Genomic DNA, 18,986 nt, shown 5'->3' on the forward strand with positions numbered 1-18,986 from the left:
AAGTAAGCATTTACTTTTCATGGTGGGGATGGATGTCCTTTTCAGGCTGGAATCATAAATCAGAATTATTTTTACCTCAGTTTCCCTGTGATGTCCAGTTTGAAGTAATGTGCTATCACTTCACTGATACTCTTGGACTCCACTGCAGAAAACACCTCTCCTCACTCCACTAAATGTTCAAAAGAGAAAAGGGAAATTCCTCATCTTGGTCTGGAAACTCAAACATACTTTCACAGAAGGCAAAGTGTGTGTGGTCACCAAACAGGCAAAGGAGCAAATCCCAAGTTGGATGTTTTCTGCAGAAATACTTTTTGCTCTCTCTTCTTACTCCAGGAAGAGCTGCCATTTATGTGGATGAGAAGAGATGATGGCTTCTTAAAGAATATTTTGAAAATCAAGCTGAGCTGACCCATTTGAGCGAGCCAGATCCCAAACAGGACTATTGATTTCCTGGTGTAGAGCAGCTCTCCTCAGGAGAAGACCTTGCTCATTTCTCTCACACTGTGTAAATCTCTGTCACATTTGTAGCCACCTAATGAGTTGGTATGGAGACAGCCAGGAGAGCAGGATCAAGGGAATCACTTGTGAGCGACTGAGCCTACCAGTGTTAGGCAGTTTATTTAAGTCTGCTGGCGAGGTGTCATTAACATTTGATTGATGATTGTTCGAAGTATTTTGCTGGTAACAGTCCAGCTGCAACAGGCTGGTGGCCGCATGACAGAAACCACCGCCACGCTTGGCAAAAGCTAAGCACACTCTCGCTTGCTTTCAGGAAAATAGCAAACAAATGAGCTCCCACACAGTGAACTACCACTCTTCACCCCAGTTTTGGCTGCACCCCTCACGCAGTTCTTGTCCTGCCCTGTTCTCTGCTGTACTTTAAGTAAACAATGTCCTCAATAGCGGGTCAATGCCCGCCACAGGCAAGCTGGCCCCAGGGTCACCTCCTGTCAGGCTCCTCAGCGGCCCTGGGGTGGGTGCGTGGCCAAAGGATGGGGACTCGGTGCCACACACTGGGCATGCCATCGGCTCTACGAGATGGGCTGTGTTTCGTCCTGTTATGGATCTGCTCGTGCAGATAAATCCAGCAAGGGACAAGTTTTTTGAGGAGCACTTATTCCGACAGGATGAGGTGATACTGTATGGTACTTGTACACCCCCATGGTCCCGAAGGAGCCAATGCCACTGCCCAAGGCAAACTGAGACCACCCGGCCCAAAAAAAACTATGGTGAAAAAGTGCCACTAAATCATTTCTTCCACCGCCTCGACTGTGCTTCTCCTCAGGCGAGCACAGGAGGGGTCGCCTCGCTCCGCGCTCAGCCCCTGGGCAGCCCCTGCCGCAGGGGATACTTCGGGCAACGGCTGCGATGTGTGCGTACGTGGTGCGGGGACACCGAGCCGGCCCCTCAGCCTCCACACAACCCCGGGGGGCCGGCGGGGAGAGCCGGGGAGCTGTGTCGGGGCCGTGTCGCGGCCGTGTCGGGGCCGTATCGGGGCCGCGTCGGGGCCGTGTCGGGGCTCCGGCCGCCTCCCGGGGCGGAGCGGGGCGGCCGCTCGGTCACCTGACGGCGCCGCCGCCGCCATTTTGTCGGGGAGTGGAAATGTGAAAGGGGAAGGCGCGGCGCAGCCCGGGCCGGCTGCTTTCCTCCTCCTCCTCCTCCTCCTCCTCATCTTCCTCCTCATCACCGTCCCCGGCCGCCTTCCTCGCCGTCGTCCTTCCCCGGGGAGGCCGCGGGAGCCCCGCCATGTCGGGGCAGTCGCTCACCGACCGCATCGCGGCGGCGCAGCACAGCGTCACCGGCTCGGCCGTCGCCAAAGCCGTCTGCAAGGCGACGACCCACGAGGTGATGGGCCCCAAGAAGAAGCACCTGGACTGTGAGTAGCGGCCGTGTCGGGAGCCGCGGCTTCCCCCGCCTCGCCTCCACGTGGGAGCTGCGAGCCCCGGCCGAGCCGCGGGGCGCTGTGTGGGGACGGCAGCCCCCCGAGAGCCTCCCGGCTGCCGAGCCCTGCCCCCGGGGCGGGCGGTGCGGTGGCAGGGGCTGTCCGGCACTGCTCGGGCTTCTCGGGGCGCTGCCGGGCACTTCTGTGCCCCCCCGGGGGGATGCAGCTGCCTCCAGCCCGTCCCGAAATGCGGCTGTCCTGGGGCCGTGCCGGAAGGCTGGGGTGAGGTGAAGGGATGGGGGAAGGCGGAGTGCATCTTCCCTAAAGGGCAGCGCCTGATTGCTGGTATCTGTCAACTCAGCATGTTGAAACTCCCTTTTTATGTACCAAAAGATGCCGGAAGCTGCCCCCGCTATCTGCAGAATTATCGGTGGTGTTGCTTTGTTTCAGTTTTTAATAACTGCATAGCACTTGAAGTTGCTCTTTGCTCAGTTGTGCAATGAGTGCTGCAAACCTTGCGCGCCGGGCAGTACCTCCACACGCCTTCGATGAAAAGCAAACCAAGTGTGTGCCTTCACGCCAGGGAGAGCAAAGGCGAGGCAAAGCTGGGTGCTGCTCCCGTCAGAGGCTGGGGACCAGGCTGGTGGATGTGTGGGACTCCTTCCAGCTGACGGTACCACGGGGAGCCTGCTGTTCGGGCGCTCAGAACAAGCGTGTTCTGTTAATTGGTGAGGACAGTTCGGCTCTTGGTGCTGTGGCACTCATCTGGTGAAACAGGCATCTTGCATGAAAGCCTTTGACACGGGTCAGGTAGAGAAACCGAGTGTATTTCTTACTGATCTGGATGCGTGGAAGCCAGGTGCAGTAGTAAATGTTGCAGCTACGGGGTTGAAGTTGAAAGTCTTAAAGCTGGGTAATTGATGATTCTTTTCGTTATACTGTTGTTACCTTGTTTTATTTTCTGCCTGAGGTAGAACAACTTTGAGGTAACCCTTATGTCCAGAAATGGCAACATGACAGGAAGCCAGAAATCCGTGACAGCTTGCTCAATAGTTCAAAAGTTTCTGAAGCTGAGAAGAGGGGGTGTGTTGTTCGAAACTGATGCCATTCACTGTGCAAAGTAAGAAAATGGACATCTGGAAAAACTGTGTCTTGAGAATAGGATAAAGTGGTATTGTGACTGTCGTGTTCCTTTGGATGTTTACTGATAGAAATCTGCTCAGAGTTGTCAGTCTCTGTGAAGGTTCTTACCTCCCAAATGAGCTCTGTGTTTTGCTGTCAGTTGCTGTCTATTATTCTTGTGTCTAAAAAAAATAAAAAGCTTGTTGTGCTGTCTGTAGCTCTGGAGTACAGGAGGACCGTGGTGGGGTGGAAGAAAAAGATGTGAAATGTGGGACTGCGAATACCTTTGCAAAGAGCTTTAAAAAAATAAAAAAAAATTCCAGTAAATATTCTTCAGTCTTCATTGAGCATATGCATGTGCTGCTTTTCAAACATCTGCAAGTCTACGTATTGCACTTCTTAATTATTTTTTTTAACTTGTACATCTGTAAGCAAAACTTAGTTGTATTGAACGTAAGCAGATGAGATACAAGTTCAAATACTGTTATCTCTGGAACAATCACACAGCGTAGTTTCAAAGACACAGCGCAAGTAGTTTCCAAAGCATGACATAAAACATAGCTTGGACTTAATGCAAAACACTGCTAGTTGCACCTTGGTCCCTGCATGTGCGTGTCATTACAAATGTACGCCATCTGGTATTACTTGCAGTTGCTGCTCAAAAAAAAAAAAAAAGGTTCCCCAAGAACATGTTTTGAGAGTTGACAGTTGTATTGAGGATCACGGAGAAGTATCAGTCTCTGGACTCGATTCAGATAATTTCTTAAAGTCCCCTTATTGCCAAACTTCCTTAGCAAGGGAGACTTTAATATTACGGTCTGGGTATAAGCAGGAAGATGTTCTGCATACAATGTGTGAGCTAGTATGTGGAGCCTCCGGTCTTGCTGAGCTGCTGGGTGGTATAGTGAGTTTTCTTAAAGAGCAATAAAAAAAAAAACCTAAGCAATGTCAATGGGGATACTTGATGTATTTTTTTCTTTTAAAGTAGGTCGCAGTGTTCTAAATAAGTCAGCAGATCTATTTCTGTAGTATTTTGTAATATTTCAGGATAAAATAAAATGTTACACAGTGATTGTTCTTTTTCCTCAGTGAAGCTCTCGAAGCCTTGTGTTTTCTTCCCCACATTTTTGGCTGTCTTGCTTTGCCTCAGCCTCCTGAATTTGGGTTGCAGTGGAGTGGGGCTCGGTGCTTCTTTTGGTGACATCTCTCTTCCTGGCTAACTGTGGAAAAAACATCAAAAAAAAATACATAACTTAAAGCTGTAGCCAAGCTGGACCGAAATTTAGAAAGCGCAAGCCCTAAAGTGAATTGTATATTAAACTTGTAAATGAACGCAGTAAAACTGCAGGTTTTTTCTCTCTTTATACCTTGTACACAGCCCTCTTAAGAAGCAGATGGGAGGGGAAAGTGGTTAATGTTGCTCATCAAGACTTAAAGCTGCTCTAGGTGTACAGGCTTTAGAAGTCTTGTAAGAAGTGATAATTTAGGTACTTCAAAATTGTATTATGTAACAAAATTGGGCTATTTAGCCTTCCACTTCTGGTGAAAGTTGAGGGCTCCACCAAGCCATTGGGGATTCAAATGTTGCCAGTAATGTCCCATTATGACTGTCACAGGTCGGGGATGTTTTGTATCTGCCCTTTCTTTTGGCAGCTGGAGCTCATGACTGGCTGGCGAGTGCTGATGCAGTTTGGCTCTTAGAGATATGTCACTTGTGATACTGCGCGGAGACACACGCCCAGGCAGGAAGGTGCCAGTCTTTAATGTGAAACTCTCTAGTCCTCTGCAAAGCTGTTCAATTTGACTGAACCAACAAAATGAAAACACCGACAGAAATACCTGAGTTAATGTTGGAATCTGTAAATGCTTTACTTTTTTAATGTAGCAATTGCTTAAAACTTTTTTAAAAGGCTTTATGAAAACTTTTTATCTTGTAACCTTGTTTCGTGGGGGAGTGGGACAGAATACCTGAATTAATATTGCTTCTAGCAACTGTAATTCTAAGCCAGTTCAGATTTAGCTACCATGTAAAAGAAACGTAGGTTGCTATCAGATCTTCGCTATAAGCACACATGGACATAAACACTTCTGTTAATCAGGTGATACTCCTTAATCCGCCAGCTGGGACTGTGGCATTCCCTAGGCTGCACTGAGAAAGTCTGCTCAAGTGTTCCTTCTGGTTTTACTTCACGGTGTAATTTTCAGAAAAGCCATTTTTTTAAAGACTGCTGGCTTAAGACAATTGGTCTTAATTCTTGTATCTGCCTGCCTTAGAGCTCTTTCTCTCCCATGGTGGAAGGGAAGAAATATGGGAATATTCAGCAACTGTAGTTGCCTTAACTCCTGTATTACAGGTGTCTTGAAAGAATTATTTCCGAATGAAGAAAATGATTACTTTCTTGTTGCTTTAACGTTGAAAAGGATGTTGGTTTTTGTCAGCGCCTGGCTGAAGAATTTCCAGCGAACTGATTTTTATATCTGGATTTACACATGCTGCTCTCTGAAGAGCTGTGTGGTTTCACAGATGATGTGCCAGTATTTCAGATGAGCTGTCGAAGAAAAATCCTTAGTGCTCTTCTAGGCAGTAGGGTTTCCACAGATCTAGGCAGCTTGAAATCCCCTGCAGTGCTCTTCTGGTTTAAAGCTGATTGATTTTATTTTATTTTTCCTGTGTGATGTTAACAAGTTTCTAAAGTCTATCCTAGAAATTGCACTAGGGTTTCACTTGCAGTGGAAGCAGTTCCTCTGTGTGACTGGCAAAATGTTTTGAGTTAGAAAGTGTTTATGGAAGTGGTGTGATAAGAGAGCGAGCGTTGCTTGCCCTACGACACGTTTCATCCCGTTCAAGGCAGGTTTTGCAGCCAACATCCCTATTACCATTGCCCAGCTGTCAGTCTCTCAGGTGCATGTGTTCCTTTGTGTTCCCAGATGCAGGGTGTTAATAGTCTTTTCTTCCTTTGCTGCCAGCTGTAACAAATCCATGCTTTTTTTTTTTCTTTTTTTTTTTTTTTTTTTAATCTAGGGATCCTACTGCAGCCTTAAAAAAAAAAAAAAAAAGGCAAAAAAAGACTTTAGAGAAATTTTTGCTTTTTTTTGTTAAAGATTTCGAGTGATGGAATTCAGATGTGGGACTAGCCCTTAATAGTATTATTACTAATTGTGTGTTTAAAAAAATACATAGGCAAGAAATCTCCCAGGTGTTCAGCATCGTCTTAGCCTTAGCTGAGGGCAGGTGACAAGACTGCATGAAACAAAAATCTCTCTAGTAAAATACCCAGGAGATGAGCCTGGCTGCTGTTTCTCTCAGAGAGCAGAAAGTTGTTTTTAGCTTGGATCTTCCTTCCCAGTTCTACTTATTAAATAATAAGCACTCTTAATGTTCACTAGATCATCAGAGAAAAAAATGGACTTGCTTCGTGGTCATGGGAAGGAGAAGAACTTTGTGCGGAAATGCTGCTTTCAGCAGGCTATCTGTGTGGTCTTTGCCCTCAGCAGTTTAATGGAATTCCTTTAACTGTTACCTATTAGTGGTGGTACAGATACTGTTCAGTGTCCTTTGGGGTGGATTTTTTATTTATTTATTTATTTTGTAAGCTGAGAAGAGGAATTGCCACTTGTAAGAGTTCTGCAACGTTTTTTGCTGGTTACAATCCAGTTGTATGAACGTACTGAGCTAAAGCTAGCAGCAGTCTTGATAATGCTTAGAAAATGGATGGATTCAGGAAGACTTATTTGTCCTAATGTGCTCTGACAGAATTACTTAGAAGTTCTCATTCAGGAGGTGAGACTACTGAATTAAAATTCAGGTTCTCGTCTATGTATAGATTTTTGAATTGGATCTTGCTTCATTATACAGAACAGTAACTGTCTGTGGACAGCTGGGGCTTCAAGAGATCTTAAAATATGATTTCCTTTGGCACAGCATCTGAGGATGACACAGCCATAAGTGGTGAGGGGCATCTGTAAAATGACTCTTTGAGGTTCTTTGTATTTGTGCAGTGACATGTTTTCCTAAACAATCGGATTTTGCTGTATAGCTTGCCTCAGGCTCCTTTTCAGGGCTCTTCTAGCTGTACAGTTATTTCAGTGCTTTTGCCTGTTATTATTAGGGATGAAAGTTTTCATCCCAACTCGAGTGTTTTGTACGTATTTGGAAACTTCTGATGTTGGAGTGACATTAGTAAGGTTACTAGTGTCTTCAAGTATCTTATTGAAGCAGAAAGCTACCTAAAACTCTTAATAGACAGAGAAACTGAAAGTAAAATTACTCAAAGTATCCATTAGTGATCCTTAATTATAGGACTTTAAAACAAAAAAAAACTCTTATTAAACAGGTTCCTAATGAAGTTACATCTGTAATATATTCAGTGCGCTAGAGCAGATAAAAAGATGAAATGCAATATTTCCATCGCATAATGTGTCCTAAACTATCTCAATACGTGACCTCCAAGTTCAGTCAAGTTGCTGCTGGTAATGTCATCGGTCCTCTGCACGATGCTCACAGCGTGATAGTGAAGCTGGTGGTGCTGGCACCTGGGTGCTGGGTTGCTGCCTGGCTTCCCAAGCACCTGCACCTCTCCAGGTACTTGCAGAGCAAAACCGCAGAGGCAGCACTGCTGAGCTCCAGCCAGCGGGCTGCTCCCAGACTTGGCTTGAAGAAGAAGCCACAAAGGAAGCTTTTCAAAGTAGGTGTTTGTTGTACCGGCCTTGCCCAGTCCTTGAGGCGTGCTTTGATCACACCTGAGCCAAAGTTAGCTCAAAGAGAATAAATCAAGTGTGCGTGTCTCAGGGGTTTAGAATAGTCCTGCTTGCAGTTCTCCACGCAGCGAGTGCCCTTGCTTCTTCCCTGGGTGTCTGCTGGAGCCTGCTCTGGTTTTGTACCAGCACTCAGGCAGTGGGTTGAAGCTCTCTGACCTTCCACGTTAATGTTTTACTGCTGAGTTCATGAGCAGTCTCTGACACAAAGAGCTTTTTTTTGATGCAAAAGCTTGAAATCTGCCATGATCCAGCACAGTGCACTCAGCAGGTTGGCGATTAGGTCACTCGAGCTGAGTGGAGAGGTGTCTAGGTGCAGGCTCTTGCCCATAAATCTGCTGGGGAAGAGGCTTAGTGCAGGTTTGCAGCATCTCGTTTGCTCTCAGGTGTTAGTGTTCAGGCTTGGACCTGAGCTCTGGGTACTTGCTCCTTGCTGATCTTGTGGGCTGCAGCTGTCTCAGCTTTTCTGCTCTTGTCTCTCTTTCATTCTGGTTAGATTGAATGACTCCAGGCACTGGGTATTCAGTGTGTCTGCACTGGCTTTTGGATGATACCTTGGGACTAGATCTTCTGCTGGGGCAGGTTATTTATGAGCTGTTGGAACTCCATAAAACTGTTGAAATGCCTTTGACTTTATAGTCAGTGCTTTTCAGTAAAACTTAATGAGTTTGAGCAGGAAGTGTAAAATAGCTCAATTATTTCGTAAAGAACTGAAGTTAAATCTTCCAATATGAATTATCATGTTGCTTTGTGTTTTTTCACATGGGTAATCTTCTTTGAGCATGCAACTAAAGCTTTATTTTTTTTCTTCTTTAATTTAGATCTAATACAGTGCACAAATGAAATGAATGTGAATATTCCACAGTTGGCAGACACACTCTTTGAGAGAACTGCAAACAGTAGCTGGGTCGTAGTGTTCAAAGCTCTAATTACAACACACCACCTCATGATGTATGGAAACGAGGTAAGACGTGATTAGTTCTGTAAAGGCCTCCTTAACAGTGTTTGTTAACCTGTTTCAACAGATGACAGGCTGACATTAGGGGATAATATGAAGTAAAATTCACTGCTTGGAGTTCACTAGGTAATCCAAATACAAAGCTAAACTGAATGCTGTAAATCAGTATGTATGTTTTAGTCTCTACTTCCAGTACTGTTCATACTGAAACTTGAAAGAAACAAAAGCTGACGTGGGACTATAGAAAAAATTCTGAGCATCGAGTCCTGGATGCACCAGTCAGCATCTGTTTGCCCATGCAGCAGTTAGTGGTAGGAAAGACATGAATTTGTTTGTACCAAAACTGCTCCTTAGCTTTGAATGGATGCATCCAGGGATTCAGATCAAAGGTGTGACAAGTCTCATAGGCCATTCTGATTGTAATTCTTGTTTATGGATTCAAGCATGTTTAAAGAAGTTAAAAAGTACAGAACTCATAGAACATATGTATGGGAAAAGTGGAAAGAAACTTTTTTAAAACTACTTTACCATCTGAATGTGTTGTTTCTTTCTCTAGTATTATTTGTTGAGCCAGCTATTATTCCTCAAAACTTAAATGTTATTTACTCAGATCAGCACAACTGTAAGTCTGAATTATACCATTCCCCAGTGCTGCTGTTCACCAGGGCTCTAGAAGTACTGTTGTTGCTAATTAAACTTTGCAACTAAGCTGGTCTCTGACTTTTACTGCAGCAGTGGATGTGTGGAAGCTCAGATAATTCAAGTGGAGCTTGCAACTTGTAGCTTATCTGTTCTAAACGACAAAGTTAACCTAAACAGCTCCCTCTAGGATTGCTAGTCTTATTCATGGGCAGCAGTGACTTTTTATTTAAAGTCTCACTTTTGCCAGATACGCAACTTTGTATTTTGATGCTTTGGTCATCAGTAGTTTCAAGGGCTTTTTTGTGAACTTTTTAAAGTAATTTCTATCGTTGGCAGAGGTGATTAGAAACAGTTACAAGCGAAGTGTAGTTTTCTTGTAATATGCTGAAGTGTGTTGACTCTCGCAACAAAAGTTAGATTCTCAACTTTTTCTTCCCCAACAGCGCTTTATCCAGTATCTTGCATCGCGAAACACATTGTTCAATCTAAATAACTACCTGGACAAAAGTGCCATGCAGGGTAAGGATTTTTCACTGAAGGAAAAAACTCTACTGCTTTTTTGCTCTGTGATTAGTGCCTGGGTCAGTGCGCTCTGGGAGACAAGTGACATTTAAATGAAAGAGTATTATGATTTGTATTGCATCAGGCACCAAAGAATGTCCGACCAAGAATTTAGAAATGAGAAGGTGAGATTGGGTTACCTAGCTGAGTAGAAATTTACCTGCAATGTATGTGTAGTGCTTACAGAGCTGTCGAGTTGAAATAGTGAACACTTGCACTGCCTAGAGAAACCTGATGATTATTAGCATGCTGATCTATTTCTGAATTACATTTTAGTGTCTCAGGAGTAAACATGAACTGCTAAGGTGTATGGAATGCACTGTATAGATAGCAAGGACTCCCTCAAGTCTCTGAGAGATGTTTTGGTTATTTGCCAGTGCTAGAAAGTATTTAGTCTTTGTGTGGTATGAGGCATTGCAGATGAGCTACCAAAGACTTTGGCATTTCACTAGGAATGTATTTTCAGTCTGATTTCTAGAACATCACAATAAGAGCTGCTTGGTTCTTGCCTTATATTTTTTGTTGTAGGCATTTATTCTGATAATTTCAATGAAGGCTTTTCTAATCTTAGCAAGTTGGGAAGAAGCTGTAACACTACATTGCAAAGAGAAAATAGTGAATCTTAAGACCCTGGATTGTGCTGGTGAAGTGTTGCTCTTATGCAAGTTGATGCAAAATGGATTAGTAGAATAGTTCTTGAAAAGGACTTGAAGGAAACTGTTTCTCTTCAAAATATCTAACCTATATATTCTTAACTTTTAGGCTACGATATGTCTACCTTCATTAGGCGATATAGCAGATACTTGAATGAAAAAGCACTTTCATATAGACTTGTAGCAGTTGACTTCACCAAAATGAAAAGAGGGTAAGACATTTACTGCTTCTTGTGCCTGGGAAATACCGGCTGTTGTCGAGCTTACCATGGGTTGGTGCTCCTTGTGACCCCTTGAGGCAGTATAGTAGTGTTGAAACAGCATAACCTGCTGAGGTTTCTTGGTAACCTGTAAACATCTTCTGCCCTGCAGGATAGATGGAGTGATGAGAACCATGAATGCTGAAAAGCTTCTGAAAACCCTTCCAATCATACAGAACCAGCTCGATGCACTCCTTGATTTTGATGTAAGTACTTTAAGCTCATTGTTAGGTAACAGTCACTCATTTTGAAGTGCAAGTTTATTTCATTAAACACTAATTTATTTTCTCATTGCTTTCTACACAGGCAAATCCAAATGAACTAACAAATGGTGTTATAAATGCTGCCTTTATGCTCCTCTTTAAAGATTCCATTAGACTTTTTGCGGCATACAATGAGGGGATAATTAATCTTTTAGGTATGTGGAACTATTGTTGTTGTTGGGTTTTTGTTTTAGCTTTTGAAATTGTGTGCAAGTTGTTGAGAGAAATAATGTAGATAATTTCTGACTGTAATTAATAAACTGTCTGTCTCTGTTCTGATGAAATTAAGCATGTCTTAGTGTCACTGGCAACTGGTTTAGGCTTAAACATATGCTTTTACCTTGAACGCAGCCTGAAACATAAATGGAAGTGAGAGTGTGACTGGTGTGACTAAAACAAAGATACCATAAATATGCAGTGTGTAGTACTTTTACAGTCCAATTGCTACAGGTTAGTGAGGGACCTGGTTTGGTTTCCTTAAACTCTGACGTTTGGTCTGTGACAGTTAGCAAGCCTTGAGCGCTGAACGCTCTTGAATGCTTAGTGCACTCGCAACACAAATGACTTCTGTTTTCCTCTACTTTGTATTTTGCCTGGTTACTTGTAGGTGGTACTTGAATCTATGTGAGCCTGGTACATGGCATCTACAGCGCTTTGCTCAAGAGTGACAAGCTATTAGGAAATTCTTATAATGACTATGCAAGCAAATTTCTGAATGAAAACATCATCTGATTGGTTTATTCTGTTAATTCAGTAATTTTTACTCAGATATTTGCAGGCATTTCAGGCAAAACCACAAAAAGTGAAGGATGTGGTTGCTATTGGCAGTTCAGTGTGATACACATACCACTTCAGTAGTCATTCTGATGGCTTTTGGCTATCAGGTTCACTTACAAATAGTAAAACATATTAATACAGGGGCCGGAAATGTAACCATATACCAGGAATATTGTATGTACATCACTTCCAGCTAATAAGATGAATACCTTAGAATACTAGTGCAGATGCCTAATTAAACAATTGCAGTGATTTACTTCTGTGCTTGTAAAGCTTTACATTTTATTCTAAGGTACTGAATTTTAATAATCACATTTTTCTATTAGCTGAGGACTTTTGTATTACAGGAATTTATGTCAACTTTAGAACATGGATAGCTTTGAGTTACTACTATCTTCTCTCCCCAAAGCTTGTCTTAAACTTACACTTAGTATGCTGTGTCAGCTTTTTGCCAGGACAGATGTTATCTTACAAGAGTGTTTTTATTTGCATCCTCAGAAAAATACTTTGATATGAAGAAGAACCAGTGTAAAGAAGGCTTGGATATTTACAAGAAATTTCTAGCCAGAATGACCAAATTGTCAGAATTCCTCAAAGTAGCAGAGGTAAATAATTCAACATGTATGGGAAGGCTAACTGTTAGCTATATGTACTGGTACAGTAGTCTGTATTCATAATCATGTAACATAACCTTCACTATGCAGGGAATTACTCTGCAGATTAAGTATTTTAAATTCTGTTCACTCTCATTAACATGAAATGAGATTCTCAGGCATCTCTTTTAATAGCCAGACAACATATTAACACTTCAAAAAGATTACTATAAATTTGATTAACGGTCTAGACTGAACTAAGTGTTAGTGTATTTACAGTACGCTCCTTTACAGTAACTGCTTAAAATGGAGTAGTTCCAGTAAGCAGTGTCAATGTTTCTGATGCTTCCAATAAGCTTTTCTGCTTTGAGATGCAGAGTAATGTGCTTGAGATTTCTAAGGTGTGATCTTAGCTAAGCTCATGCCAGTTCTGGAAGTAATTAATAGCCATTTCAATGTGTTAGCTTCTGTGTAACACTCAGACCTCACAGATTTTGTTTGTTGTCACAGCATGTAGTAACTTACTTCTTCTCCTTTTTTGTAAACCCAGCAAGTTGGAATTGATCAGGGTGATATTCCAGATCTTACTCAGGTCAGTGTACGTATCATACTGATATAATCCAATTATTTTGTCCTCTGCGTCTTTTGAGATCGGTGTGTATCATAATAATTATCTTCAATGTATTCTATTCGTCTCTGTTTATCTGAAGGAAGTATATATGTGTGTTTTCCCATGGATCAAATGCGCTCAGCATTTTTTTACTTTGCAGCTAAGATTTTTTTTTTTATTAAAACAAAACTCAGGGAAGAGCTCTTTTAGGAACTTTTATTTTTTGTGTTACGACAAAGGACTAATTGGCTTATAAGCTACAGACACCTTGGCATGTCTTGAGGAAAACCTCCATTTCACTGTAACTTCAGGTATTCCAACTCCTAAAGATTATAGCTAGCTCATGCAGTAATTAGTTGTTTTTTGTTTGTTTGTTTTTGTTTTGTTTTTTACTGCTCTGAATTCTAAATAGATTCAGTGTTTCTATACTAGCTCTTAACGTTGTCTTGAGTATTACCCAGTAGTATGAGGAATGTGTGAGCACGCTGGAAAACTTAGTCTAAGAAGTGGAATGCAGGCCAACACATTGTACTGAGGATAAAATGAGGGGCAGAGAAGAGATGAGAAGGGTGGTTTGATATGGCGAATGGGAACTGCTGAGCATCTGCAGAAGTACACAAAGTTATTCTTTACAAGTTCCTTCAGTTCATAGGAATACGGTACTTCTAACCTGGGAGCAGCCCAGTAGGACTAGGGTTTGTGGTGTTCTTTCTGTGGTGTAGCATAACCTGACAGTCAGGAGACTCAGGCAATGCCCCGGAGTGCCACTGAGGCCTACAGTACTCAACGTGTTGGATTGGAGTCAGTGTGAAACAGTTACAGCTAACGTAAATTTTGGTGAATTGTCATACCTAATCCTACACTAACTTCGTGAAATTTAATTTAGTGGGTTAATCAATCTCTTGTGAAGATTTTCTTGAACTTCATTCAGTGTCTTTATAATATGAAAATCAGACCTAAATCACAAACTTGTATTGTTGATTTTTTTTACTACTGATGAAGGTCAGACATCCCCCTCAAGTTGTACACATACAAATCTGTAATACTTGCTCCCAGCAGTAATATTAACCTTTTTAAGAACTTTTAGGCCTTTGAGTAGGAAAGAAATATGATTGTAACCAGCAAGATAAGGGCAAGTAGTGAATGAAGACAGGCATGATGTTGCCCATTGCTGTTTGATTTTAGCATCTTACTCTCCTCTGATCAGTACTGCATGTTCAGCTGCTCTGTGGTATGTTATGAAATCACACCTGAGTCTCAGGTGGTGCTTCAGGACGTTGGCTTGTACACTGGGTTTGTGTACTCTCCTTTGCCCAGTTAATTGAGTATAAGGTTCTTCAAAGCACTGGGGGGAAATGATTTACCAAGAATAGGGTACTTAACTGCGTTTTGCTGCTTCTTGTTTCTAAAACTTATTGTGAGCAAAACCCTTTATAGTTACTGCTGAAACATCTCTCTTTCTAATAGCTGAGCTACTCCATTACAAGTTCACTTAAATACGCAAGGCAACTGTCTGAAATGTGGTGGTGGGTGTCAGCACCTTGTATATTGTCAGTTACAGCGCCATCGTCAGTTACACATTCCAATTCCATTCTGTAGTAAATCGCAGGACATTTCATAGTGATAACTGTATAGCAGTTTAGTGCCACGTTAAAATGACTTGCTGAAATGTCTTAATGGCGGGCTTTCACAAAAATACCAGTTCTTAGTGTGCCTGTGGCACTGAGTTCTGACAGGATCATTTTTTTTTCAAAGTACTTAGAAGTTCAGATTTCTGGTGTATTTTCTGTTCTGGGATGTGCATATTTCAGTGTTTCCTTAAGCTGTTCCTGGGAACAATTGATTTCTCATCAGGCAGAATTGAGGAAGGAAAAAAAAATGTATAGCAGCAGTAATTTCTCATGTTCACACTATTGCTGCTTTTGCCAGTTTCTATAGAGAAAATATCTTCCCTTGTAGTTGCCCTGTTTCACAATGTTGTTGCTTATTTTCTGTTTGTAGCTATTACTGTATTTCATAAATGCAACCCAGTCACTTTCATCTGCATGGATGTGAGTCTGGCAGATGTCTTTGGGTGGAGGGAAGTAGTCTGAGTCATAAAGTGCAGACTTTTTCAAGTCATAATATCTGTATTAGCCCAGACGTTTCTTCTGACACAAGGCTATGAAGTTCTGTTCACTTAAAAATAAATAAAAATCTGTAATGCTCTGCTGGATGTCTGCAGCAAAGAGAAAGTTCAGAGAAAGTTCCTGCTTTGTTTTGTTGGGTTTTATGGTCAAGGAGGGGGTTGGTTAGAGGGTCTAAAACAGAGCAGAAAAGTATGGAATATGCTTTTTCCACACTGGTAGGTTTTAGCATTACCTTGAAGAAAAATGCAGACCAGGAAAATCTTTCTGGAGTTAGTGTTAGTAGCAGGAGACTGTGTTCTGTATACCTAAATGTGTCATGTGATACCTTTTACAAAACTGGTGTTCTTGGGAGGAAAAGGGTGTAGTTCTTTTTTTGGTCCCTAATATCTTTCTAGAAAGGTGTTTAACAAAATTGTTACCTCTTGGGGTTCATTGTCTTAGTTGGGATGCTGAATTTATTCACAACCAGTTACTGAGGTACCTACGCTGTTTTAACGTGCTCTTTCTGTAAACAGAGCTACATATCAACTTGGGCCTTAACTTTTAAAGCAGGATTTTTTTATAGGATTATTCTAATTGTTCTTCTTTGCATCTCCTGTGGCTTGACTCAGTTTTTATGGAATGTGGGAAGTCAGATTGTGTTCAGTATTCCAAAGGGGAACTTGCCAAAGGCTTGTCTGATTATATTTCCTGGAAAACATCGGTTCAGCTTTTGGTATGGAAGGGCTAGTGCGAGCAAGCTTGTTTGTTGGAATGTTTTTCTGTCTTCCAGGTAATGCCATCATGTTTATTTTACTCACTGCAAGTTCGTAAGTGGCAGGAGAGGCTTAAAGCCTCTGAAAACCCTGCCAGCTGAGTTGGCAACTAGCTTAAAACTTTGGAGGTCTGTTCCCTTCATCTGAACCTGCTGTAGGATTTAAGGCACTCGGTCTGTGAAGCATGGGCTATGTAGTTAAACAGCCATGAGAGCAACGTGGCTGGAACAGCAAGGCACTGAACTCTTCCAGCAGTGCCAGCCTAAGTGTTTTGCTTTCTGGTAGATTTTTCATAGCATGATTTCTGAGATATTTTACTTCCTGCTAAGACTGTAATTAAGATCAGCTCAAATTCTGTGTGAGCTTTGAAGAGGTTTCCTTTAGCATGTAAGAAACGTTTCTGTAGTAAATTTAAGTACATAGTGGAAAGGAAACGTTGTGATTGGCACTTTTTTTCCTTACTTTCTGTAGGAATGAAAGCACTACTGCTGGGGTTCAATCTTTATATTTTAAGCTTGCTCTTCTTTTGCTGCCTATCAGTTACGTATTTGTCCTGGCTGTTGAAAGATGTCACCACTCTTCTCAAGTCTTCATAGCTCATGAGCAGTGTTCACTTAACTCATTCAGATGTCCGAAGTTTCACCTTGTGTTTAGTGTGGCACTCTAATACCTGGCTTGCTGCTGGGTTTAAGTGGAGGGAAGTCTGGTTTTAGGAATCTTCATTTCTTTAAAAACTTTGCTTAAAAACTTCTCATAGGTAATGCTGTTGGGGGCATGGAATATGTAACCAACGTAATGTTGTTAGTTTCTAATTAGGCTGCCAAAGGCTTTGGATAAATGGGGTTGGTTTATTGTATAATGGTGTGTTGGATAGATATTGTCTGTGATTATATTGGTGGGATAAGGTTGAGCTTGCTTGTTGTTGTTTTTTTTTATTTGTTTTTTTTAATCCAATTTAACATCGTGTTAAGTGTTTCTAATGCAAGCCTTTGTGAATATATGATTCAATAGAAGTGATTGGCTTTTTGTTGTGATGAGGGAAGGGATCAGTGATGCACAGAGCTTCATTTCTGCAAGTTTATAGAATTACTGCTGAATGAGCACTGTTGGATAAATCTTAACATATTGGATTAATCTTAACATAGCAGATAGTGTTGCTAAAAGCCAGAGTCCAGCGTGTGCACACAGAAGCAGACCTGCTCTGAAAGGATCCTTGCTTCGTGTCTCTGGCTCCCCTCCTTTTAAAGAACCACAACTGGCTAGATAGAATTCAGGCATGCAGGGTCGCAGCAATACCCAAAGGCACAGTTAGTGATGTGGGGTTTTTGTTTATTTGATGAGGAAAATGACCTGTGTACTGAGCAATGAGGTCCTGTCTAGAAGCAGTGGTTTATGAATGCTCTGATTTTAGGCACCCAGCAGCTTGCTTGAAGCACTGGAGCAGCATTTGGCTTCTCTGGAGGGAAAGAAAACAAAAGAAGTCTCTGCTGCCAGCAGGTGAGTGCCAAATGAATGGCAACAATGCCTCTACTTAGGATTTGTCTTAATAATCTTATTGAGAAGTATTATTAATATATAAGATGATTAATCAATAACCTTATTGAGAAGTTTTCGGATTCAGTCACTTGAGATTGTCCTCTCAAATTTAATTCACTTCCAAATGTGTTTTCTTAAAGTGTAAATGATGCATCTAGTAATATTCTGATTGCATTGTCACATTTGATATTTAGATATATATTTGTCTGTGTCTGACAGGTATTTACTGTTCTGGAATAATCCATTGAGCTGCGACTTTGTATATTATTCTTTGTTCCTCTTGTTTCAAGTCCTGTGGCTTAAAAGACTTGTACAGTGTTGGTGGTTTTTTTTTTTTTTTTTTTCTTTTACCCAAGATAGGCTGGTATTTGTCTTCATTGTCAGCTGTTTACTTCTGAGAGTGTGAATCTGTCTTAACCTGCTTATGAAAGTTCTTCAGTCCCTTCTCATAACTACTGAATTAGTTTAGGTGCTCTGTGCTGACAGGAGTTGATACCTTTCCTGACAGAAAGGTTAACAATGTATGTGAACAATACTTCTAATTGAAGAGTGTGAAATCCTGTGTATCCATGGCACATCTGTGGCACCAAAGGGCATAGCTTAGTGATGGGACTCAGGAGGTCAGGTTGATGCTTGAACTTGACAATCTTGAAGGTCTTTTCCAACTTAAATGATTCTGATTCTTCACCAAACCCCCTCAGTATTAGGGTGTCTGCTTTTCTGTACCCAAGAGTAAGGTAAGAGAAGACCAGGGTGGGAGGAAATAACGTACAATTTGGTACTTAAACTATGTGATGTATATCTGACTGGTTTTCTTAATGAAATGTTATTACTTTTTTTTTTTTTCTTTTTAGAGCTAGTGCCCTATCCAGTGCTGTTTCCACACTTTCCAACACAGGAATGTCATTTAGCAGGATGGATGAAAAAGAAAAGCAGCAGGCATTAGAGGAGGAACAAGCTAGACTGCAGGCACTTAAGGTACTGTGTGTGTGTGTGTATATATATATATATTTTTTTTTTTTTAAGTATATATTCCAAGATGTTTTTCACTGGATAAGAGTGAAAAATGGGATTGGCTTAAAATGTCCCGTGGTACTCATCTCAGTGGCCAAGCTTCTGTAGGATGCAGGTGTGATGGCTGCCAGTATATGGTGACCCCTCTAAGGATTGTGATCTGAATAGTAGATAGCTAAAGTAGATCAATTAAAGAACAATCTCCTGTAAGGAAGAGTGTATCTCAAGGATTCATGACATGTGTGTAGAACAGCTCTGGGTTGTCTCGACAGCTGGACATCCAACATTGCTGTTGTAAGACTGATTATTGGTAGGAGGGAATTATTTTTCCCTATGATGTATGGAACATTGCTGTAGTGTCATTCTTCAGTACTGTTACTCATAATGAGAATATTTGCTATAGTGCTGTCCAAATTTAGCTGCTTTTACTTAAAATTCTATCATTTAACTTGCACCATCTTAAAGTATTTATGAGT

The 18,986-nt window shown here is 41.7% G+C and overlaps 1 protein-coding gene across 6 annotated transcripts in view; it reads left to right on the forward strand.

Annotated features, from left to right (window-relative positions):
* The first annotated feature begins 1,589 nt into the window (after positions 1–1,589).
* Positions 1,590–18,986, forward strand: part of LOC311213806 (phosphatidylinositol-binding clathrin assembly protein-like) — a 30,161-nt gene continuing 12,764 nt past the window's right edge. For 4 of the 6 annotated variants that reach the window (XM_084294050.1, XM_084294051.1, XM_084294052.1 and 1 more), the window contains exons 1-10: positions 1,590–1,876; positions 8,581–8,723; positions 9,803–9,878; positions 10,683–10,785; positions 10,946–11,039; positions 11,140–11,251; positions 12,372–12,478; positions 13,017–13,064; positions 17,372–17,457; positions 18,351–18,474. In XM_084294050.1, the coding sequence (XP_084150176.1) occupies positions 1,747–1,876; positions 8,581–8,723; positions 9,803–9,878; positions 10,683–10,785; positions 10,946–11,039; positions 11,140–11,251; positions 12,372–12,478; positions 13,017–13,064; positions 17,372–17,457; positions 18,351–18,474 (1,023 nt within the window). In that variant the 5' untranslated portion in view covers positions 1,590–1,746. The remainder of the gene's footprint in view (positions 1,877–8,580; positions 8,724–9,802; positions 9,879–10,682; positions 10,786–10,945; positions 11,040–11,139; positions 11,252–12,371; positions 12,479–13,016; positions 13,065–17,371; positions 17,458–18,350; positions 18,475–18,986) is intronic. The other 2 variants (XM_084294053.1, XM_084294055.1) reach the window with 1 other exon arrangement.

The sequence above is a fragment of the Netta rufina genome, assembly GCF_964035555.1.
Source record: "Netta rufina genome assembly, chromosome: 12".
In the NCBI taxonomy this organism is placed as follows: Eukaryota; Metazoa; Chordata; class Aves; order Anseriformes; family Anatidae; genus Netta; species Netta rufina.